The 25,033-nt window shown below is 48.5% G+C and overlaps 1 protein-coding gene across 4 annotated transcripts in view; it reads right to left on the reverse strand.

Moving 5' to 3' along the window:
• The window catches only part of PRC1 (protein regulator of cytokinesis 1), a 626,832-nt gene that overhangs the window by 205,496 nt on the left and 396,303 nt on the right, over positions 1-25,033 (reverse strand). For all 4 annotated transcript variants that reach the window (XM_069625201.1, XM_069625203.1, XM_069625202.1 and 1 more), the window contains exon 10: positions 12,168-12,314. In XM_069625201.1, the coding sequence (XP_069481302.1) occupies positions 12,168-12,314 (147 nt within the window). The remainder of the gene's footprint in view (positions 1-12,167; positions 12,315-25,033) is intronic.

Below are 25,033 nucleotides of genomic sequence, written 5' to 3' on the forward strand. Positions count from 1 at the left end.
GCGTAGAAGAATTCCGAAACGGGTCCCAGTTATCGGAAGTAGAAACGGTGGAGCTTGAGGCTCGATTAACCGAAAAAATGAGAAATCTAAAGCGCGAAAACGCAGTAAAAGCTTGAGATCTAAAACACGAGGACTCCCAACACTTGAACGTGCGGTAAAAATCACAGGATGGCTGCCAGGGGAGGGGCTTAGGTAGAGGGCAGTCATTGGCTGGGGGCCGGATGACCCGGAGATCAGTGATTGGTTACTGCTAAGAAAGACAGATCAGAAACTAAACCGATACTGATTTTTTTCTTTACCGAGGATTCCCGGCCTGACGACGGGGAATACTCATGAGCATGTGAATGCATGCCAGACCCCATGCTGAAGAACTACACACACATACAGAGAGAGACTGTTTCACCAGCACGGTTACTAGCTTCTTACTGCTGGAGGTGCCCCCAAAAACCACCCACCCACCGACCAGAGCCACCAGGGGCGGGAGCTGCTGTTTTATTTAGGACACCAAAGTGTGCAGTGTAGTTAGAATACCCAAAGGCGTGTCTCCAGGGCCCTATTCAGGGACCACTGGGGCTGGAACTGATTAGGGCTAGAGCGCCTTGCTGGGATCGATGGATGGTCCTAATCTACTATGGGGGGGGGGGGGGACTCTTCACCCACAGACCTGTCCCCTCCATGGTCTGAGCAGCACCCTTCCTGCGAGGACACTTCGTCTGAACTTGTGTAGATCAACAGGTTCCCTTGCTACCTCCTTCAGACGTACCATAGGCCTGGGGAGAAAATCTGTTAGTGGCAACAGTTCCCTTGACCTTCCCGCCTCCTTTGGGAAAGAGGAAACGATGGATATTCACAGACTGGGTAGTCATGGTCAAGGCGGTTGCAGGAGTGGTTGTAGCCGTGGTCAGGGAGGCAGTGTAACTCAGTGAAGATTTTGCTGTTGCAGTGGTATTCGACAGGACAGTCAACTAGGCTACAGCAACATTGACGGTGTCCTGGACGAGGCTGTGGTAGACTGGTCTCACAGACAGGGGTCTCTGCTTATGAGGTGCTGGCGGTGTTGCCACTGGCGAGGCCTTGGAAGTAGGCAGCGACAAAGGCCGCTGATCGCCCTCCTTGCGAGTAGGTTTCCTTGTAATATCCTTTGACGAAGGGCCATGTCTGGAAGAGTGTGTCAGTCTCCCAGATGATCCACCAACCACCGGTAGGCTTAACGTGGACAGGAAAGGCAAAGGAGAGCGTGCATGTTCCAAACTGGGACCAGCAGCAGCCCATGCTGAATCAGCAGTGGGGTGTTTCGCCTTCCTGTGGACATCCTGTGAAGGCACTTAGCAGATCTCAACCTCTTTCCTGAGGGAGAACACTCCAAAGGTTGCCCGGACCTGGAGGCCTGTGCACACCCAGAGGCGGCCTGTAGCCCCTTCAGCCATGCCACTAACCTGCGGTAACGGTCCCGCTTTGTCTTGGCGGGGAAACCTCAGCAGATTTCACCTCTGTCCTCGTCATGGTCAGGATGCAGACAATAGAGGTACCTTGTGTGCCGATCATTAATGTATATATTCCTCAAGCCACATCTGGCACAGAGCTTGAAAAGACTCCTCTTGCCTTCTTCAGGCATGGAGAGGAGAGAAGTAGGCCTCAACTAAGCCTTCAAGACTGGAAAAATGAAGATCCGATGATGTAGCAGTCGATCTTCAACAGCAACAAATCCTCCCTGCCAGCACTGACTAACGGTCAGCGAATGAGAAGTTTGGACAAAATATCAAGTGAAAAACTCACAAATAAGAAATTGCTTGAAGAGCAACTAGAGGACTCCCAGCACAGAAGTGTGCAGTAAAAATCCTAAGATAGCACCTGGTGTTAGGTCCTAGGGACACAGCCGTCTTTGGATGGGTGCAGTATGACCCAGACTTCAGGGATTGATTAATGGGAGAAAGGCAGTTTAAGCTTTTAAAGTAAGACTGCTTTTTCTTTACCAAGGATTCCCGGTTTGACGAGGGGGAATATTCATGAGCATATGAATCCATGCCAGACACTATGCTGGTGAACAGTAGTTCACCCAAGGTAAACCTTCCCTCATCTCCGACTGTCTGTCTGCTATCCATGAATGGTGCGCCGCCAATGACCTCTGCCTCAACGCCAGTAAGACTGAGATTCTACTCATCGGCACACCCACTCCCTCCTTCCCTGCAGCTCTCTGGCCGGCCTCCCTTGGCCCCCTTCCTGCCCCTACCTGCAAGGCTAAAAACCTCGGGGTCATCTTCGACTCCACACTCTCCTTCTCTCCTCATATATCTGACGTTTCTAAGAAGTCACACTACCAGCTGCACCTCCTCAGAGGTATTCTTCCCTTCCTCTCCTTCCCCCAGAAGCTCACTGTCTCTCGAGCCCTGGTTCTCTCAAGGCTGGACTACTGTAACAGCCTCTATCTTAATCTGCCTTCCTCCACTCTCCGCCCTCTGCAACTTATCCAGAACAGAACTGCGAGACTTGTCCTTGGCCTCAAGCCCAGGGACCGTATCTCTCCAGGACTGAAATCTCTTCACTGGCTCCCAGTGGCCGCGAGGATCAAGTTCAAAACCCTCTGCATTGTCCACAAGGCCTTCTGGGGCCTGGGACCAAAATACCTCCAACTCTCTCTTCCTAAATATCTTCCTTCACGAGCCCTTCGCTCATCCGTCTCCAACTCCCTCATGGTAAGCCGTTTCTCGAAGCAACGAGCTGGGGGTAGATCTCTCTCCGCAGCAGGGGCCTCCCTCTGGAACAGCCTTCCTGCCTCCCTGAAACTTGAGGAGAACCATCTCCGGTTCCGGAAGCACCTCAAAACCTTCCTCTTCGCTTCTGCCTTCTCTCTCCCTCTCCCCTGCTAATCCTGCTTAACTCCCCACTGAACTCAGCTCAAACCTGCATCTGGGCCACTCTCAGCAACCTCGGTCCAGGGCCCAGCCACTCTCCACCTGCACTGCCTCCCCGGCTCCCCCTGCACTGTGGGACTGTCACTGTATCCCTACAGCCCCTTTCCCAGCACTTGCTCTGCACTTACCTCGCACTTGCCACCAGCTGGCCCTTTCTATTTATTATTTATTATTATTATTTTTTTTTTTACGCTACTTACCTTGTACTGCACTTCCCCCCCCCCACCTCCTCCCCCCTGCACTTCCTCCTTTTCCCCTTACCTCTGCACTTGCGCGATCTGAATGACACCTGGCCTAGTAGGATCGTTTGTCTGTTTTCCCCTTGTTTCCCTCCCTCCCTGCCTCGTCGCGCCTTGAAACACTTGTGTATAGGCGCGTTACAAATACCATATCATATCATATCATATCAAGAGAAAAAAAGGGAAGACGAAGGGGAAACCCAGTAACACTGCACATAAACTGCTGTGTGCTGCAATGATGTCTAAAAAGTCATGGGAAACTATCTTCAAAAATACACCATGGAGAGTCAGCAAAATTACACCCATAAAAGAGTAAAACAAAGGATTGGGGAAAGAGGCTCCCACTCAATGCAAAGGAATCCACAACTCCAGCAAAAAGTTCTGGGAATCCCTCAGGTGAGTAAAATTCATCATAGAAATGAAAATCGAACCTAACAAACCTATACATTGTACGCACAGACCACAAGGGGTACCAGAGCTGATTCTGGGAGCACCAACTCATCCACCAAACTCCGAACAACTGATTGCTTCAATAATCAGATGAAAGCACCCAGAGTCGCTGAGCTACATTGCTCGCTCAACCGTCAGTGAAAGGGAGAGCTCAGATAACCATAAAATGGCATTATGAGGTAAAACGCATAAGTACATGCATTACAAACAATCACGTTAGAAACATCTGCTGCTGCAATCAGTCTTGGAAACATCAGAAGAGTTAGAATTGTTACAAAAAAGTGGAAGGGAGACAGTACCTATGCAGCACTTAATTGTAAGCGGAGGGGGTTCTACATTAAAAGAAATCTCGCAAAGGGGAAGGCGTCCCCCATGCACTGGTAGCTTACTGGCTGGCCAATGTCCCCAAAAGGGATACAGTGAGAAAGGAAAGCAAAAAGTCTTTACTTACCCCCAAAAGTCAGGACAGGATTCAAATAATCGCCAAAAGGGTGGAGGGTGTTCAATGGAGGGAAAACTGCACAAAAAAAAGAACCTCTTTCCTAATACAGAGTTGGGCTGGATCACTCTGATGAAGTTCCTGAGACCAGCGTACATTTGCAGCCCTTTCATCAGGATTTTGGGCGAGGTCTTCATCCATTAGAATTTCATATTGCAAGATGGCAGTACATTTAATAAATAAAACCTTGTTTATCTGGAACGCTGGCGGTTTAACTTTACAAGTGCTGGCTGAGCAAAATCGTGGCGGGCACAGTTGAGAATGTTCATGTCTGTACCAATTCCCTTTAACCTTAGAGATCCCCAGCTCTTTTGCTGGACTCAGGGCTTTTTACATTTTAACTGAGTCAGTGGGACTTTTTTTCTCACCCTCGTGTTTTTTCTGACTAGGATTGTTGTGTTTCTTACTCTTTAATGGAGTCTGGTAAACTCCATAGGCATCTGCTTTTTGTATTGTGGCACAGCACCTTCTGTGCAGTGTCACTGAGAAATCCTTTGGGTTTCTCTTAAGGTTTAAATACCTTTTCTTCTTCTACAGTTCCCAAGAATAGTAAAGTGAAATGGACTTCACTTACCTTTTCTATCTGTAGGTCCAGCACACACCAGTTTATGTGGAGGGTGGGGGTGTACTTAGTAGCCCCTTTATCCTACTACTATCTCATGTAACTTTCTTTACCCTCACTACTTTAAATGGCTGGTGGTAGTGGTTTATGTTTTCCTACCATTGTGCTTTTCTACTGCAGGCTGAACCCTCAGCTGCAGTACAACACCCATGGGTGACCATTTAGTCAAAATGGACCAGTCTTTCGACATTCTGTTTGTGAGGTCTTTCTTGGGTTTTAATCTGTGCATTGAGACAGGTTTAAGCCCTTTGTTCTGCCTTTGGCAGGCTTCAGCCCTGAAGCCTGCCCCTGGTTCCTGTGTGTCAATAAGGACAGGATGTGAGGGAGGGCCCCGAACCCCCGTCCTTTGTCTCTAGGAATGCCTGAATGAAGCTAGTCCCGATTGGCTGGCTGCCTATCCTGAAAAGACAGCCAACATGCTGGGATTGGCAGCCTAGGCTGTGTGCATGAATGGGAGAAACCTGCTTAAAAAGGCGAGGGTTTCGGGACTACAGGCAGAGTCTACCACTTGGAGGAACACCCGACAAAGAAACTGCGAAAGAAGTCCGCTGCAACCTCCAGGACCTTTGAATTGCCTGGTAAAACCCTGATGCTGTTCTTACCTCCCTTTTCACATCGACAGAGAAGTTCCAGACTGAATGACTTCTCCTCTTGGGTTAGTGGCACCAACTAACCCACAACCAACTCCTCTTGTGCACCATTCCCGGCTTGCTGTGCCTCTGTTGCTGCAGAAGCCCAATGGCAGGGGGTAGAGTGTCCATAGTCAAGTGCAACGTCTGCAGTGGAACAAATCTGGCCAAAAGCTCCCAGAGCCTCCTTAGGACCCTAAGACCTCCAGATCCTGAGTCTACGGACCAGAGTGCAGGACTGAGGGAGCACGTAAAGCCCAACCGGTATCCATTGTTCCGCATCAGTGCTGTTTGCTAACTGCTGAAACCACGAATTGCCTCCGACCCAAAGAAAACCTGTAGCTGCCAAAGACGACCGACTACTGCCAAAGGAGCCTTCCACACGGCTCAGGAAGCAGGGCCTGCTTGGCTGTAGCAAGACTACATCCAGCTTGACTTACTTTCTTCCAACCAAAGGTACTTTTTCAGGGCTTGGGGGTACTTACCTTCCCATCTTAAGTCGTGTGATCTCACACGAGACTGTCACCTGCTTAACTTTGAGTTGATTTCAACTCCCTTTGCACAGGCTTAACTGCTTGTGTCCCTACAAGTGATTTTTTCTAAACTCTACTTTGTGCAAGACTTTTATCCAAGAAGGGAATCAATTATAGACTTTATCCGAATGACTTTGGCGGTCCTGGCTCCCTAAAGGCACTCTTCTAAATCCATTGACCGATATGGCTTGTCCCTCGTAGGTTGTAGCTTGTGTTATACTGTTACTGCCGCAAAAGGCTCATCTAGACTTCAGTGGAGGATTCAGTTGCCCTCATTTGTCTGATAAACTGTTCCAACCTTTTTTTTCCGTTAACCCTCCCTTTCTGCAACTCAGAATTTACAAAAGTATTGGTGTGATATATAAATGCAAATACTACCCTTGTGTTTGAAGTCACCTCAGGGTGTAGGGGAAGCGTAAGAAGCATATCCAAAGATTATCCACTAGCTCGACTAATTCTGAAAAGTAATTTCAAAGTTCACTTGAATTGTTACAATCAATTGCCTTTTTAAAGAATGTGCATTTAAAACTGATGTTAAATACATGACTATTTATAACTGAAACCTTGAGTATAAATGTTACTTGGCTACTTGCATTTACTGATGTCATCTGTACAGCTCACATTTACCCCTCTTCGAGATGTGACTGAGCAGCCAGGCCTACTACCAACTTGTACAGAGTTATACCAAAAAGTGGGTTACCCAACACCAAGCATATGGGTTTTGTGTAGTCTCACACAGTGTGACTGCACCAATTCTTAACACTTTTCTGAAAGTGCGAAGCAAGCCTTACCATAGATTACTTGTAGCAGGGTTGGGAGTTTTTATCCTGGCAGGAACTATACCAGGACAGGGATGGTTAAGGAGAATTCCAATTTCTGTGCTAATTCCTTTCAACCTTAGAGACCCCCAGCTCTCTTGCTGGACTTTTTAATTTCAGCCCTGGAGTGAGCGAGACCTTTTTCTCACTCACGTATTTTGATCTGATTTGCATAATGCATTTCCTTTGTTTTTTGGAGTCTAACAAACTCCATGGGCATCTTTGTGTGGTGACACACAGCACCTTCAGTGCAGTCTCACAGATAAGTCCTTTAGATTTCGATTAAGGTTTAACTAACTTTTCTTGGGTGAACTGCAGTTCCCAAGAATAGTAAAGTGAAATCGACTTAACGTACCTTTCCTATTTTTAGGTCCAGCATACCCCATCTTATGTGGAATGCTGTGGGGTTACTTAGTAGCCCCTTTTCCTACTTACTCATGTAAAAAGATGTTACCCTCACTACTTTAAACGGCTGGTGGCAGTGGTTTAATTTCCCTACCATTGTGATTTTCTATCACAGGCTGAATCTTCAGCTGCAGTAGAACACCCATGGGTGACCATTGTGCCAAAATGGCCCTGGTCTTTTTTTTTCACCATTTCTTGTTTGTGATGTCTTTCTTGGGTTTTACTCTGCGCGCCAAAACTCCTTTGTTCGTTTTGCCTTTGGCAGGCTTCAGTACTGAAACCCGCCTCTGGCTCCAGAGTGTCTCGCAGGGAAGGAAGTGAGGTGGTGACTGAAACGCCACTGTCCTTAGTCTCCAGGGAAACCTCAATGCACCCAGTCCTGATTGGCTGGCTGACTGTCCTTGCAGGACAGCCACCCTGCTGTGTGACAGCTAGCCTGTTCATGAATGGGAGAAACCTACATAAAAAGCGAGGCTTCTTGGACTGAAGACAGACGACCACTGGGGAGAACACCCCGAAGACCATTGAACTGCCAGGTGAAGCCCTGCTGCTGTGCTGGAACTCCTTTTTCTGATCGACAAGAGAAGCTCCAGAAAGGACTTCTTCCCATGGGTTAGTGTGACCAACTAACCAAGAGATGAACTCTGCTGTAAGACCTTCCCCAAACTAGCTGTATTTCTTTGCTGCTGCTGGAACCGTGTGACAGGGGTCAAGAAATCCGGAGTAGAGTGCAACGTCTGCAAGCCGGCCAAAAGCTCCAGGAGTCTCTTGAAGACCCTCCAGAAGCAGGACAACCCAAGCTCGAGTCGCCTCCAAGTGCCGGACTCAAGCAGTGAAGGAAGCCCAACTGGTGACCAAGATCCATGGTGGTTCTATTCATCGCGCGCTGAAACCGCAAAGTGAAGCTGAATTGAAGAGCATGTGAAGGTGTCCTCCAGACGTCCTCCCTCTTGTCCCCACGAATGTGAGCCAGGAACACAGGATCTGCAACCAAGATGGAAGACCGCTGGATCCTCTCCTTCTAACCTAAGGTACTGTTCTAAGGTGTACTGAACTCTTGTCTGTAGCTGGCTTTTCTCAGTTGAGACTTGCAGTAAGTGGTTTTCTAGATTTGATTATAGCTCTAACTTTCACAAGTATCACAGCTTGTGGCACCAACAGTGATTTTCTACAACAAACTAACTTTGTGCAAGACATTTTGCTATCTAAGAAGTGCCTCAGCTCCATAGACTGCTCCAATTGCCTTTGGCTGTCCTGGATCCCTGCAGACTCTTCTAGTCCATTGACATTGATTCTTACTGTCCCTCACAGGTGATGCATTGCTTTTCAAAATGCTGGGAAAGGTTGCTAGACTTAATTGGAAGATTTAAAAGTGCTTACATGCTCTGAGAACCTGTTTAACCCTTTTCCTTCATTTAACCTTTCCCTTCTACCAACCTCAGAATTTTACAAAGTATATAAATCTGATCTATAAATGCCAATACTGTCCTAGTTAGTGATGTCATCTCAAGGCGTGGGAAGCTACAGATCTACTTGCTTTGCCTGGATTATGAGAAAGTAATTTGAAGTGCCTTTTTATTGTTGCACACTGCCCTTTTTAAAGAATGCTTATTTCAAACTGTTAAATAAGTATTTTACTAGAAAACCTGGAGTGCTAGTTTTTTGGATACTTGTATTGATACATTCAGATGCTACAGCTCTACAGCTCACATTTACCCCTCTTGAGGCAAGGCTAGCTGCTCAGTCACACTGCCAACTTGTGTAGTACAGGCCTAGACCAGTAGGTGGGTTACCAAATACCAAGAGGACAAGGGGTGTGTAGTCTCCTACAGGGTTACTACATCAATTCATGCCTAACAATGGTTAGTGGTAATGGACCAGGAAGAAGACATTTAAGTACTGCATTATGGTTGAAGGTGGTGAAGGAAAGAAAGTGGCGAGGTCACTATTGTGTTTGATGAATTGTGGTAAAAGCCATCCTGACAAAGGCATTGTTGTGAATCAAGAAGATTTGTTGAACCACCTGTTTTCCAAGAAGTGCTATTGCAATATTATCAGTTTGAAGGTGAAGATTTTTCATTTTGTGGAATCTGTGTCAAGTGAAAGACTTGGAGCAAGAAGAGCTTTATGAATAGGACTTGGCGTTACAAAAGGGGCGCTTTCTTATTTGAGGATTTGATTGAAAATCCTGCTTTTGAACCTACGGAAAGGGATCCGACCCAGGCTACAAGGATACAAAGTCACCAGGTTTATGTTGAATAGAACAGTTTTCTATTAAACCTTGAATTGCCATATTGTACCTTTTTTTGAGTTATGTATACGTGCGAGGGTCAGATTCCTTTTATTAGAGCGTTTCCTTTAGTTTATTTTGATGGGCAGGGAATTCCTCTTCAGTCTAGGGATAGTGAGGGTTTGTCAAGATCTTGAGTTAATAAAATGGCTACTTGTGAAAATCCTTTACCAAGTTGTCTGCCTCGCATAATTCAGTCTTTGACCAAGCTCTACATTCAAGCTCGTGTCTCTGCGGCATCAACAACTCGGCCGAACTCTTTAAAATGAGCTGGCCAACCCTGCTGCAGTCTCTACCCCTCCTGTTTCCTCCCAGGCTCTTTGCAATGCCCTTGCCTCTCACTTCATTTAAAAAACCCAAGACATCCTGTCCACACTCTCCACCCACACTCCTCTTACCTCTCCATCTGTGCTTGCTGACCCTCCTTTAGCCACCCTCCCACCATCCTTCTCGTCCTTTCCTCTTTTCACCCCTGATGAGGTTGCTAGACAAGTCCGATCTATGAAAGCCTCTTCAAAACAGGTTCATCCCTGTTCCTCTAAAACTATCAAGGACCACATTGACATCCTTGCTGCTGCCTTTGCTGATTTTTGCAACCACTCCTTTGCCTCAGGGTCCTTCCCCCTCCCCCCTCCCCTCTGAAGCACTCCTTTTATGCATCCTCTTCTCAAGAAACCCACAGCTGATCCTTCTTGTCCAGCTAACTATCGCCCAATCTCCATTGCTCCCTTTCTTGGCAAACTCCTGGAAAAGTTGGCCATCTCTCAGCTTAACCTTCATTCCAATTCTGTTGGCTGTCGCCATGACCACCAGTCTGGCTTCAGAGCTGCCAGAAGCACGGAAACACCTCTCCTGAACATCCGTGAGGATCTGCTCTCCAACCTTGACTAACATTCCCTCTGTCCTCATCCTCCTCGATCTCTCTTCTGTCTTCGACACGGTCAACCATACCATCCTGCTCAACCGTCTCCGTGAAAACCTGGGTATCACTGATCAGGGTCTGGCCTGGCCGACCTCTTTCCTCTCAGATCGACCCTCCCAGGTCCAACTTGGGTCCTTCCTTTCATCCATCTTCCTCTCTACCTGTGGTGTTCCCCAGGGGTCTAACCTCTCGCCCTGGCTTTTCAACCAATGCCTGGCAACTCTCGCCCACTGCATTGCCACTTTCTGCTCAAATTTCCAGTGCTACGCTGACGACACTCAACTCATTTTCAGACTGCCCTCTGCCACCTCCTCTCCCTCTCTCATCGCCGATTGCCTAACTGCCATTCAAGATTGGTGTGCCGCCAATGATCTTTGTCTGAATGCCAGCAAGACGGAGATCCTCCTCATCGGCACACCTTCACCATCCTTTCCCCTCACTCTCTGGCCGGCCTCCCTTGGCCCTCCGACCCCCACCTGCGAGGCTAAGAACCTCAGGGTCATCTTTGACTCCACCCTTTCCTTCTCCACCCACATCTGAGGTCTCTAAAAAGTCAAATTTCCGACTGCACCTCCTATGAGGTACTCTGCCTTTCCCCTCTTTCCCCCAGAAGCTCATGGTATCTCAAGCCCTAGTTCTCTCTAGCTTGGACTATTGTAACAGCCTCTTTCTAAATCTACCTGCCTCTACTCTCCGCCCTCTGCAACTTATCCAGAACAGGACTGCAAGACTTGTCCTTGGCCTCAAGCCCTGGGATCGTATCTCTCCAGCTCTGAAGTCTCTCCACCGGTGGATGCAAGGATCAAATTCAAAACCCTCTGCATTGTCCACAAGGCTTTCTGGGGCCTGGGTCCAAAATACCTTCAGCTATCCCTCCGCAAATACCTCCTCTGTCGAGCTCTTCGCTCCTCTACCTCCAACTCCCTCAGGGTCAGTCGTTTTTCTAAGAAACAAGCTGGGGGTAGATCTGTCTTCAGCTGCGGCTTCCCTCTGGAACAGCCTCCCTGCCACTCTAAAACTTGAGACCCATCTCCGGTTCCGGAAGCACCTCAAGACCTTCCTCTTTTCTTCTGCCTTAGCTCCCCCTCTCACCTGCTGATCTGATCTCTTGGCACCGTGCACCTGGCCACCCTCTGTCTTTTGGGCCCAGGTACCTGCTCATCCTGCCACCCTCAAGCACTGCCTCTGGGCCACCCCTTGCACTGGGGTCTGTATCTGTACCCATACAGCCCCCCCTTTTTCTTCCTGCACTTATCAGACCTACCCTGCCTGCTGCCTTAAACCTAGCACTTGCAAATTGCTGGCTGCATTACCACTGTTTGTTGCCTTTATTATTTATTTATTGTTATTTATCTGTTTCTCCTCTGCTTCGCACTTTCCACCTCTCCCCCCTTCCATGTACTTTTCCCCTCCCCCCTCTCCCATGCACTTGCGCGTTCTCAATGTCACTGGGCCTAGTAAGATCGCTATTTTGTTCCCCTCTTGCCTTGTCTCGTTCTGAAACACTTGTGTACGAGCGCGATAGAATATATCAATGTTACACTAAAAAAAAAAAAAGGCAGAAGCTGCATTTTCAGATTGCGATCTATAGTCTATGTGGCCCAGACCTTGGAACGAATCACCTTAAAAACATGAACATCTAAACTAGTGGAGGAGATACACTTTGCCAAGATCCAATGGCAGGTATCCCCGCACAGATGTACTTAACATTTGCTTTGAAGCACTTTGGTAACAAATCCAAAGTCAGCACAACATGTAAACAGCCAAAGCCATTAATAGTAAAATGAACATAGGATTTTCACTGCGTGCAGCATTCATACATTGGACGCGGTTGCTTGTTAATCTTACCCTTTCTTGCTTCTCTCGCTCTTTTTCGATGTGAAGCATCTGCCATTGCTCAGATACGTAATCCATGAATTTCTGCCCATTTACCATAAATTCCTGGAATTGCTCTTGCTCCCAAGCAAGAATGCGCACCTTCAACTCTTCTTCCAGCTGTAGGGAGAGCAGGGAGGAAAGAACAGATGAGGGTTCTGAAACTGAAATGAGGAAGCTAGGGCCCTCCCCGACTTCAAAGGTTGCAAGAGGCCTAGGATGGCGATATTTCAGTTAAACAAGTCCCCCATGTACATTTTTTTTGGGGATGCAAATTCAGTCCTTACCTCAGCAAGCGACTAGTGTACACTCTGTATTCTGAAATATTTTATCCCTCAACCCTGACCTAAGCAAATTACGTACCCATGTAGTGTTGTACCATTAGTTTTCGCAATGGGGCCTCTTCTTGGATTGGAGCAGTGTTCCATTTCAGTTTTTTCCTTTACAAAAAAAACACATGTGCATACTTAAAGCACAGGTATTCAAAATGATCACTAAATCAAGCCCATGAGCGAGCACATTCCAGTGAAAGCGACGTACTGCGAGACCGCATAATTGCGAGAAAGCTGAAAGGCGTCCAATGCTCGTAATAACTGTCTCCAGTGCAAGCTATTAAACAAAGCTAATGTTAGGGGAGTTTCCCTAAAGTCTACTAAAGGTGAAACTTTATAAAACTATCCTTGGTATGTTATGTTAATTGCATTTATAGCCCACACGCAAGGAAAAGTAAGGATGTCGCCCACTTCAGTGGCCCTATAACAGGAATGTTTTCAGCACCAGTCTAACCTGTAGATGGTTCACCATGCCTCCAAGGCTAGATGGAAGCCCATTACAGAGTTTACTGGCTGCATATGAAAAAAGCATGTCCACCCACACGGGCCAAGCGGACCTTCGAGATAACCACTAGATTGCATTGCCTTAGCGCAGAGGCCTTCCCGTGATATGGGGGGAATTTATCCTGCAGGTATTCCCACCCCTGCCTAAAAAAGGCAGTGTACCAGGCACAAAGCTTTACATTTAATCCGCTGGGCCACCGGGAGCCAGTGAAGAGACTGAAGCACAGGACTTCTACGAGCTCCATAGGGGGAGTTGGTAGCCACTCTAACTGCTACATTTTTCAGCAGTTGTAGACTGGCTCAAGCCCAAGGGTTGTGCCAGATAGAGTGCATTATTGTAGTAGTTGCTAGTAATTACATAAGGTACTACCAGCGGTCGCAGACATTTCAGCAAGAAAGGCAGAACTCTGCGCAGCACTCCAAGGAGAAAATGTCCAGTCTTAGAGACCGCGCTAACTTGAGATGGATAGGTCAGATGACAAAAAGGATCCCCAAGTTCTTAACCACCTTTACCGGAACAGGAAGAACACCCAAGGTGGAAGACCAAAAGGAAGTAGAACACAGCCGAAGCAGAGTGAGAACCCACCACCAAAATGTCTGTCTTGTCCCCATTCAGCTTCAGCCAGCTCGCACTCATCCAGTTGCCCACTGCCGACAAACACTCCCGCAGCTCATGGGCTGCAGTCACTTGGTCCTGGTCAAGATGGTTCAGGATCTAAGTGACATCGGCCTAGAAGTAACAACGGAAGCCATAGGAACGGATGAGGTGAATCAGCGGCTGAATATGGATGTTAAAGAGCATGGGGGACAAGGCAGACCCCTGTGGAACACAGAATAATGTGCGAGAGGAAGATAGAAAGGGAGGCAGAGAGAGTGACTGACTCCTATCTAAGAGGAAGGATACAAACCAGGACGTGCCCAGAGAGGCCCACTGTCTCCAGACGAGATAACAGGATGACGTGGTCGACCGTGTCGAATGCCACTGACAGATCTAACAGAATCAGGGCCCCCACTTCGCCCTGATCCACCAACATGGTGAGATAAATCAAACACTGACACCAGGACACTTTCGGTGCCCCGTCCCGGCCAAAACCACAACTGAAAGGAGCAAAATAAAATAAATTGTGAAGATTCCAGAAAAGATTAAAGAAGGGGCGCTATCAGAGACTAGCAATTTCATGAAAAAAGGAAGGAGAAAGCTTGCCAGCACCGACGTATCCAAAGAGGGTTTAAAAGTGGAATCACAGTAGCCTGCTTGAAGTTGGTGGGGGTCATACCTGCTTCACCGGTAGAATTCACTGTCTCGACCCCCCAGGGGATCATGGCCTGCAATATCGTTTTAAGGGTGGCCAATGGCATGGGATCAGACAGGGCCGCAGACTTCAGACGCCCCACTGCCTGCAGTACTTAACTGGCCAAAAATTAAGGAACAGTGTTCCATCCCATGCTGTCGTTATCCATCCTTTCACAAATTGGAGCCGTAGCTATGTGCTGCTTACAGCCTAAAATGTTATTGCGAATATCCACTAGCTTAGTGTAGAAAAATCTGAAAGCGAGTCAGAGCTTGAGAAGCCGGCACCATAGGGGAGAACCAGGTGGCCAAAGAGAAAGTTAACCACAGAGAAGAGTTCCTTAGATTGGTTGAGAGCTAACTCAACCTTGCTAGTGAAATAGGTTTAATTAGCTGTCATCACATCCTGATGGTATACTTCAGTAAGATATCGAAGGGAGGCCTTTTGCACAGATCCATATGCACAGCGCCATTTACACTTTGCCTGTCTGACTTGCAGGGAAGATGCTTTAAGAGAATCTGTGAAACATGGCTCAGACGGGCGTTTCCAGGCCTGAGCCACTTCAAACAGGGCTACAGGGTTATCATCAACTAGGATGCCTGAAAGTGAGGAGAGCTCAATAGTGCCTGCATCAGACCACTATCTCAGAGGATAGTGAGCGGAGGAGCAACTGTGTGCCAGTTACGTCTCCAAGAGGTAGCTGGGGGTCCTCTAGCCTGCCATGTGGGGCCCAAAATATAAAAAGAAAGACGTCTGGTCGAACCACAGTACCTGCTTCCCCTGAACACAAGAAATGCTGGTTGCAGACGTGAAAATAAGATCCAGGATGCCACACTGGGTATGTGTTGCGTCAGACAAATTGAGCCAGCTCCAAATCCAGCATTGCCTCACAGAATTGGGATAGTTCCGTGGGCATGGGGGCATTAGGTATCATGTTAAAATCTAATACAGTCAGGTTCCCTTATTTGACCTGAAGGGGCAAAACAAACTCTAAGAAGGGATTAGGAAAGGACACAGGATCCTGGTGGCCGATAAATAACGAGGAAATTCCAAGAAAAGGAAGCAGATACCGTCAGATGTACCAACAATGCTTCCATTTGCAACTCGTGGACCAAGGAAATCATGGAAATGTGGAGAGAAGACTTGAATATCACTGCATCCCCTGCCCACGGATGGACAGAAATCCAATCCAGTTGGACAATGTTATAATGAGCAGGTAGGGCATGAGAAAATATCGGGGTAGATGCCTCTCTTAGCCAGGTCTCAGTCGAGACACCAGATCAGGCTGCGTTTCTAACAGTACCTCAAAGGAAGTGGGCATGCACCACCATCGATCGGGCATTAATAAGTATGGCAGCTAAATGCTCTTTACCAGTAGTCTTAACCGTCTCCCCTTATAATCCCTGCACTGACATGCCTCTAGGCACAATCAGACCAACAGGTTAGAGAGCAAGTAGAGCGTCACGCGAGTAGTGCCTAAAGACTAGAGCCCTCCCCCCCCCCCACCACACTCCCGGACCGACCCAGAGGGGCTTAACTTTGGCACAGCGAGCATGTGCCCGCTGCGCTGTCTGCGCAAGGGTTCCATTTCAACCCCATGGTATTACTGGAGTCAATCTGGTCCTCCTACAAGCGGGCAGTGAGGACAGGCTGCCCATGATGGTGAATGGGGTAAGGAAAGTAAAGAAAGACTGTGCTGACCGAGCACGAGCCTCAGTGCACAGCAGAGTCCAGGCACCCACTGCCACTAGTCAGCTACAGGGAAATCATGTCACCACTAGAAAACGAAAGAATTTAAAATAAATATATCAAAAATGCAAGCGCTAACTAGCAGCATAAATTTGTGTAGGCAGCGCCCAGTCAAGAGTCGTAGCCTGAAGTAGCATCCGGCTAAATTAAAAGGAAATGTCGGATTCATAAAAGCATTATGAAAAAAAGATAAAGCGCACAGCTCGAGGCCGTACCTTCAAATCCCCAACTCTCAGTACAAGTCTACTACCCAAAGGTTTGGTAAAATGGCAGGGCAGCTAGGCTCATCTTAGGAGGAGGATGTGCGCTGTAGTTAAGTATAATGAACTCAGTTAATACATAGGCCCAACAAACCTCTTACAAACGTGTAGTTAAAGTAAAATAGACATTTGATATACACACAAGGCAACTACTATTTTAATTAATCGACAATAGAAACCACCAGCAATACTTCAGGAGAGGGAAGTATACAGCTCATGAACAGTTCAATTGCAAATTAAATGACTTGTAGCAACTCAGAAAATATTGTTGTAGGAAAATAAAAGGATTATTCAGTACCAGCAATAGCAGTACAACACTTTTAATGACTTGTAATACTTTTCAGAGGCCTTAAGACTTCAGTAGTCCATCCCCCACTGGGTATGAGTTCTTCAAAGTCTGTCTGGGCGGGGAGAGCAGGTAAGACGCAGCAGCAGAAAAGGCAAACTTCCAGAGGATTCTTCTATTACAGGTTAGCAAAATGCTTCAAGTCAGAAATTACACACAGCAGTGACTAGAGTACTCAGTCCCCTTTCCTACATCCTTGTGGGTGTCCATCCTGGGGACAGTACCTGAACCTTTGGCAGTGAACAATTGAGCATCCCTTTAAATTTAGCATAGAGCAGAAGGGGGTCAGGGGTGCGCAGGAAAGCCCCGCCGAGGCAGTGCCCTCTGCCACCTCAGTCCCTTTTGACGCTTAGATACCTGGCTATTCTTAATACATATTAGCAGCCCTTGGCATACAAGCAGGGAAAGGAGACTATGGGTAATCAGTCACTACAGAGATTAACTCTAATTACTCATATGTCCCGTCTCCTCCATTCTTGTGGGCTATTCCACCGAACAACATAGGGTGGAGCTGTGATAACCTGCCTCATATCTAGGACGAAAGTAAAACTGCAACGCTCCAGAACATCATGCTGGAATGTCGAGCTCTAGCAAGTCTGAGAAAATACTATTTTGCACACCACTTTAAAGACTACAGACTATTAGACACCAAGACAGTGTAAATGATGTGCAATGCTCAGGTACCTGCATAAAATTCAGCTTGATGAGCCTAGCGATTAATGGGCACCAGGCCAAAATGCAGCCTGAAGATGCTGCAAATAAAGACAAAAGCATAGCCAAATGCTAGAGACGGCATCGATCCATCTATAAAACATCCGTAATAACACAGCTAAGCACTAGGACAATGGGTAGAGCAAAAAAATGAGTATGAGACCAACATCTGCCGCACTAATGTTACTTATACTAACAGTAATGTGAAAAATGTTAATCTAAGGCTTCTGATACACTTTTCTATCTTGGATTTTTCAAATATATGAATTTAGGTGTTTTTTTTTTTCTCTCTCTCATTTCACCGTTTATTATCAATCCCTTTTGTCTGTCAATAACAGTTTAAAAAAATGGTGTACGTATTTGACTGAACTTGTTTTAAGAAATATATTTGTAAAGTTGCATAACTAAAACAAATTAATACCATTTTTTTTTTAAAGTTCAGTACCGCCTGAGCAAACCCTGCATAGTGCCTGGAGCTGGTGTCCAGTGAGTAGTGCTTACAGAAGGCCGACAGAGTGGCCCAAGTAGCCACCTTGCTGATGACATCCCAAGAAGCAGGTCTCTGAACCGCGATGGCCGTGTCCCTAGTTCTGACCGCATGAGCATGAATCCTCCCTGGTACAGGTTTGTCCATGGCTGTGTGTAGGCCTCCGAAATGGCCTGAACCATCCAAAGGGCGATGAAAGCCTTGGAAGCCCAAGAGCCAAGGGAGGAGCCCCCAAAAGTCAAACAATGGCTCAGACTTCCTGAAGGAGTTTGTCAGAGAGAAAACTTGAAGACACTCTTGAGGTCGAAGGAATGTAGGGCACTTTCTGCCTCTTGCTGCGGGTTCGGGAAGAACACCGGCAGGCTGATCTCGATTCAGATGAAATAAAGAGACCACCTTGGGCAAGAAGTTTGGGTGAGTGCACTAGATGACCTTGTCATAAAATGTGGTGATGGGCTCACAACAAAACGCCTGCAGCTCACTAAACCTGTGCGCCGAGGTGAGAGCCACCAGTGAAACTGTTTTAATGTCACCAAGCGGATGTCCAGAGGCCATAAGCTCAAAAGGCTTGCACTGCAAAGCTGCAAGAACCACATTGAGGTCCCAGACCAGGTGCGGCCTATACACCTGAGGAAAAAGCCTAGAGAAACCCTTAAGAAGGGCTTTAACCACTAGGTTGACCACTGATAACATTTTCAGTGGAATTCTTGTAAGACCCAACAGCCAGCAAGTAAGTGGGGCAAGTATCCACCTGGCCTCCAGAGCGAGCCATGTGTGCTGCAAAAGCCAGTACATCATCCAAAGGACAGGTGACAGTGGTGAAACCTAGTCCATTTGCTCTTGTACTGAGTCAAGGGACTCCTGACCTGCTGAATGATATCCAGGTGTCATGAAAATTGAGCATGCTGAAGGCTCTGCTGGTCAGGAACGAAGCAGTGTCTGGATGTTGCACTGCCCCGACCTGCTGAGTCAGGAAGCCCCAACTGGAGATTGGAAGGTGGACGCGACCGTTAAAGCACAACTGCAGCAGATCTGAAAACCAGGGCCTCGAAGGCCAGTGGGGGGCATTAAGGATGAGGCTGCAACCTGCCGAAGCCTGGAACTTGCGGAGGGTCCATTGGAGCAGAGTGGTGGGCGGGAACGTATAACATGCAGCCGTGCCAAAAGATCTGAAAGGCATCTCCCAGGGACCACCGACCTGCTTATGAAGCAAAACTGAGCACTTGGGATTCAGAGGGGATGCAAACAAATCCAGGTCCGCGAACCCCCCACAACATTGAACCAGGGGCAAGAAGGAGTGTGTGCAACTCCCGCTTACAGGTGTTGAACGCCAAGCTGCTCCACTGTCTACTTCTGCATTGCTGTCCCCCAGGGGGTGGATGCTGAAATCCAAACTCCCTCCGTCAGGGCCCATTGCCAGATCGATCCCGCCTCCATGCAGTAGGAGAGGTATTGGGGGGCGTACGGTGAATGAGAGGAGATGCCACCCTGCTTGTTCAGGTAAAACTTTGTATTAGAATTGTCCGTCCTGACCGGAACTGGCTTGTCCCCGATGAGGGTCAAAAACGCCTCGAGGGCCAGGCACAATGCCCTGAGCTTGAGCACATTGATATGCAGGAGGGCTTCCGTCCAGGACCATGCGTCATCACATAGCCCTCCAGCGTTGCCCCCGCAGCCCGAAAGAGGAGTCCGTCATCACCACCGCCTCCAGTTGGTTGAAGGGTGCTCCCACTGAAATTCATCATCCATCATCAACTGGCGAATAACTGGCAGTAGGAGCAGTGGCTTTGGGCACGTCTCCTTATCTCAAATGGCCGCCAGGTGGAGCTGGAGACACCATCTTAAGGCAAGTGTGCTGTACAGTGAGCACGCAGTATGCCATCATGCCCAGAATGTGCTGGAACCACCATGCAGAGGCGGTCGAGTTGGCCAGTGTGTGCCCCACCGCCATGCAGAGGGACAAGAGCCACTCCAGCGTAGGGAACACCTGTTGCATGGTAGTTTTCCAACACATCCCTAGGAAGACCAGGTCCTGAGATGGGCACAACTGATTTCCTCTGGTTGAGGGAGAACCCCAGCTGAGAAATTATATCCCCCAGTCTCTGGCAGGAGTGCAAAACCCATCAGTGACCCCACCCTCACAAGCCAGCGAACTTAGTGGCATGCATCTGCGCCATCCTCATCTTCACACCAAGGCACAGGCATCTGCTGGCTGTGTATGTGGGAGACAGAAGACTCCATGAGGTCCTGCGCAATGACCCGGGCATCTGCCAGACCGGCCTTGAAGGAGCCTTGCTTGTCCTGTACCACAATTGGTGGCACAGGAGGTGCAGTGGTCTGAATAACTGATAGGGCCTGGACCGGGGGAGGGACTGGAAATGGCCGCGCTGGAGAAAAAGGATGGGTACCCAGAGGAGGGGGCACAACCTGCGGAATGACCTTCGCTATATCCTTCAGGAGCCCCTTCATCGGAGGTAACACATGAGGAAGAAGAATCGCTCGAAGCAGTCCTCGCAAGCTGCTGGGTCCTTAGGGGCCCGACACTCTGAGGCGCTAGTCTCTGCGCCTGGTCAAAGCGCCAGAGACATGTAGACATAAGGCTGTGATGGGTAGATGTACCCCTGAGGAGACCAGGTGCCTGTATTGTACAATCTGCTACTGCTTCCAGAGGGAAGGGGACTGGGATCTACGCAGAGCCCATTCAATGAGCGAGAGCACAGGTGGGCCCTGAATTGGATCCAAGAAGGCCGCCAGCCTGGTACGCTCTGCCGCATGCCTCTCCGCCATTTTGAAGCCTTGCACCACGGCCTGGCCGGGAGGGTGTGAAGGTCTTGAACCAGAAGGGGCCTCAGACATGGGACGATACACCTTGGGTCTTGCAAATGCAGTGGAAGCATCGACCTGTGAGATTACTCGAGTAGTCGCTGAGCCCTCGACGGGATAGCCGGTAGTCAGTGCCCTAACTCAAGACCTCGGAGCGAGCTCCGGTAGGCTGGACTCCCTCAGCACCTGTGCATGCAGCCGTGCTGGATCATGCTGAGGACAGACTCTTGGGGGTGGCACGTGATCTATTACCCATTGTGGTTGAAGAGGACAACAAACTTGATCACTCCTTGAGGGCAGCATGGTAGGGCCCCTGAGCCCCTCAGCTGGGGAGCCGGTAGCCTACACTGCCTTAAGGTCTGCCCCCGGAGCACCTGGAAGAGGGCACAGGCCCCTTGGCTTGGGAGCCTTAAAGGCTCCAGGCCTGCCAGAACCTAATCTAAGGAACCCCTCTCCTTGGGAACCACGGGGAAGGAGGTGCTGCACTCTGGAGCCATGCTGAACAGAGGGCCTACCTTGTGTTGACAAGAAGTTCTGGAGAAAAAGTCATTAAGGTGAGGTGGAGAAGTGTGGAAGATCACTCTCCACTGCGACAACCGATTCTTCATTGCGCTGCAAGCCAAAAATGCATTCCAGCGGTGGTCAGGCCCCAAGAATGAGTGCATGGTGGTCTGAGGCAGGGAATGAGCAGTCGCATGAAACAGCTCATGAATCCTCCTGCACCAGACATGCGCCAGGGGAGGCGAGGCGCCAAAGGGAAGTTAAATAAAGATTGAAAAAACTAAAACAGAGCAAGCGGAAAGCAAAAAGTAATGCAATTCGTTTTTTTTAAAAAAGGTGTCTGCGCTCACTGCCAGGTCCGACACTGTCCATGTGGGAAAAGTGCTATACTAAATTTAAGGGGGGGAGGGGGAGGGGAGCTCAATTTTTCGCTGCCAAAGGCTCTGGTACTATCCTCATGTTGGGGGACACCCACAAGGATGGAGGAAAGGGGACGTATGAGTAAGGTTTCAGGGACCTTGGGAAAGGCTGTCTCTAGGCGCACAAGCCTCATGGGCGAAGGGCATGGGTGAACACCCAAACACCAGAATCAGCAATCCAGCAGAGGAGCATCAAAATAGCCCGAGTTAAGAAGTACCCTGTGAGAAACCTGAAGGTAGTCTTACATCTGCTAACCAGGGCGCTTCAGTTCAGGTAGCCAGGGAAGGGTCACTCCTTTTGGATCCCAACCCTGGGGGTGGACAAGCAAGGGAGCATCACCTGAGTGGAGGGTTGTTGGGGAAAGAGAGAAAGTGCCTGAAGGCAAGACATGGTAGCCCCCTTCCCCCCCCTTTCCCGATATTGACCAAACCTCCCCTCCCTTAAGCTTTATGGGCTATTGCCAATCTCAGGTCATCCTCCGCTATAGTTTTCCCTCACACTGAGAAGAGACAACTAGGAGCAGTGCAGATTTCCTACTATAAACACCACCCTAGTAGTGGGACGAAGAAGAGTGGCCTGAAGGCATGTATCAGTAAAGATAAAGCATGTCACACTTAAAGGCTTAAGGAGGGTCAGGCAATTGAGGTACCTCATTACACCTGCAGCCCGTTTGGAACAAAGAAGAGTATAAAAGGTGGAATCCAGAAGCACATGTACGGTGGAGGTGCAGTCGCAGAAGGAACTGCTATGCTGAGGAGCGAGAAGCAGAGATGCTGACATGCTGAAGATCCAGAGTCTTGCTGAGTTGACTGCAGGACTGGGAGCCCCTGTGAGGGAAGGCATACAGCGGGCCCAGTCAGGGAGCAGAGGCGGAGCCAAGCACGAAGGCGGGCATGTGCTGAACGGAGTACCTGGCGCACTGACAAGTTGGTTTACCCGCTCGAGGAGACGCCGCCGAACGAAGCTACAGAGACCTGGTAAGTGTCAGGAGACAGTAAGACCAGAGCACACCAAAGGACCTTGGCATTAATAACGGTCCACGAAAGTAGTGAATACTGAACTGCATAAAAGGTGCATTACAGCTTGTATAACTACTTTTCAAAGCTGAACAGAATGTAAGGTGATAGCTTGATAAATGTAACATTGCATTTCATGATTCTGGAGCGGCAGGAAATTCGTAGTTTGAGTGACACCAAGTAAATGTAACATTTCTGAAATACTGAAAAGAAAGCGGTTATTGATTAAATTATGGAGTGCTAAAGTGCATGAACATTGAGTGAATCAAGTGCATCAAGCAAAACCAGAAAAGCACCTTGAGATAACAAAGGCTTTGGTGAAATGTATGGTTGCGTGACCAGTGATGGGTGGACCATGTGGTCTGACAACTGCGTCTACACCAGAAACCAGTAAACATTGGAAAAGCAACAAAGTGTGTGTTTTTGGTGAAGCTAACCAAAGGATGGGTCAAACGAACCAGGTATTTTCTTGTGAACTTTTGAACAGAGGAAGCAAGTCAACTGTTCAATAAAACTGTTCAGTAAAAATCTTGGGGAAGGGTACCCTGAGAACCAAAGAACTAGAGGTTGCTCATCTTGGGGAATGGAGTCCCAAGATCATAGCGTTGTATGAACTTGGTTACATTTGAACTTGGGGAAAGGAAACCCAAAACCACCTTTTTGATGCGAACTGTGATACCTGTGAAAGGTAACTTCAGAACGTGAGCAAACCTCCTTGAAACAAAGTTATATTGGAACTCTATTGAAGTGGAACAGTTCCATTTGGTTGAGAACATTTCCCCGCTAGTTTTTGTTGTAGTTGCGAGGACAAGCATAGGTTTTGACACAGACTTGATTTGGACTTGTGGACACAGACATTCCTTAGATTTCTTTAGGCAGGGAAAATCCCACCTTAGTATATAGGGTTAGTTAGGCGTTACACCATCCAGATTATTAATCAAGCTTGGTTTAGAAATACATTGGTTGGCTGTCTCATCTCTTGATACCATGCCAGTCCCACACCCCACAGTACCAGAGGAGTGGTGAAGAATATGAAGCTGGATTCTTTCACGGTGCAACAATGGGGGACCCGGTCTCCTGTTCCTGGGTTGTGGTGAAACGGGGGAATGTCGCAGCGGAGAGAAAGGACTCAGCAAAGCATTCTTCATACTCCCAACATCTGCAGATTTTTCAGGTTCCAAGGATGAACATTTATTCCCCACCCGGTCCATCTGCCTCGATTCTTTGGTCCTGTGCTGTGTTGAGGAGGGGAGGGGGGGGTTTAACGAGGGGGGTCCTGCCTGTGGAGGTCCACCTGGGGCCCACCAAAGTTCTGAGTGGATTCGTTCACGGAAAGACTATGCACTGCAATAGGGTCGGAGGTACCCTGGTATTGGCAGCTTGCAGCCCACGAAGGTCACAGCACGCCTGGAGATGGCTCGTTCCGCAGGTTGTCTTATGGCTAGTTGGTCCCACCAGCCAAAGGGAGGAGTCTTCTTTGAATCTGCCAATTCAGAAAAAGGTTCAAGACAGCAGTGACCTCTTTGCGGTTCTTGGAAGCGGCTGTAGGAGTCTCTGGTAGTCTTCAGATCTTCTGTTCCAGTGGTCAACTTACCTTCTTCCTCAGGAAACTCCCCTTTTATTAGGATTTCACACTGGCTGTCCAATCAGGACAATCAGCCCCAAGTGGAAACTGTTACCTTTCAGTTACACAAGACAAAGTAAAGCAGAGTTTCTGGATCCTCCCAGGTTTCCTCGCAGACACAATGGAGCCTCGACACCCAAAGGGTTACCGCCGAGGACCAAACTCAAATCAGGACAAGGCCTACCCATGGTTAACAGGACCAAAGTTCACAAAGAGTTGAGACGTCTTCCGAAAACTCTTTGTGCATGCCACATAGAACTTCAGAGCACAAGCAACGTCCAACCAGTCAGCCGGTGATTAAGGTTTCGGAAAGCATACAGGCAACACCAAAGGCTTGTTGAGATGGAATTCCGAAAGAACCTTAGTCATGAAGGAGGGGTGCATTCATAGCACCACCCTCGACTAGTGAAAAGTCAGATATGGCTGTTGGCAGGATAGGGCCTGGATCTTCCCCCACCCTCCTGGCAGAGGGGATGGCCACGAGGAAAGCAGTAATCCATGAGAGGAACGATAGGGGCCTGATACATAGGCTCAAAAGCCAACCCTCCCCCCGCCCCCATGAGCCTCGTCAGCACCACATCGAGTTCCTATGCCGGGGCAGAAGCCTTCACCGGCAGCAAAGATCGCAACAGTCCTTTGAGGAACTCCTCAACGAGAAGGTGGGACCAAAGAGAAGATTGTCCTGGAGACCTGGTGTAGCGGGAGATAACCGCCAGATGCACCTCGTTAGAGACGTGCGCCAGCCCCGCCTTTGCCAAGGGCAAGTAGTATGGC

The sequence above is a fragment of the Ambystoma mexicanum genome, chromosome 11, assembly GCF_040938575.1.
Source record: "Ambystoma mexicanum isolate Mex_15411 chromosome 11, UKY_AmexF1_1, whole genome shotgun sequence".
NCBI classification, from domain to species: Eukaryota; Metazoa; Chordata; class Amphibia; order Caudata; family Ambystomatidae; genus Ambystoma; species Ambystoma mexicanum.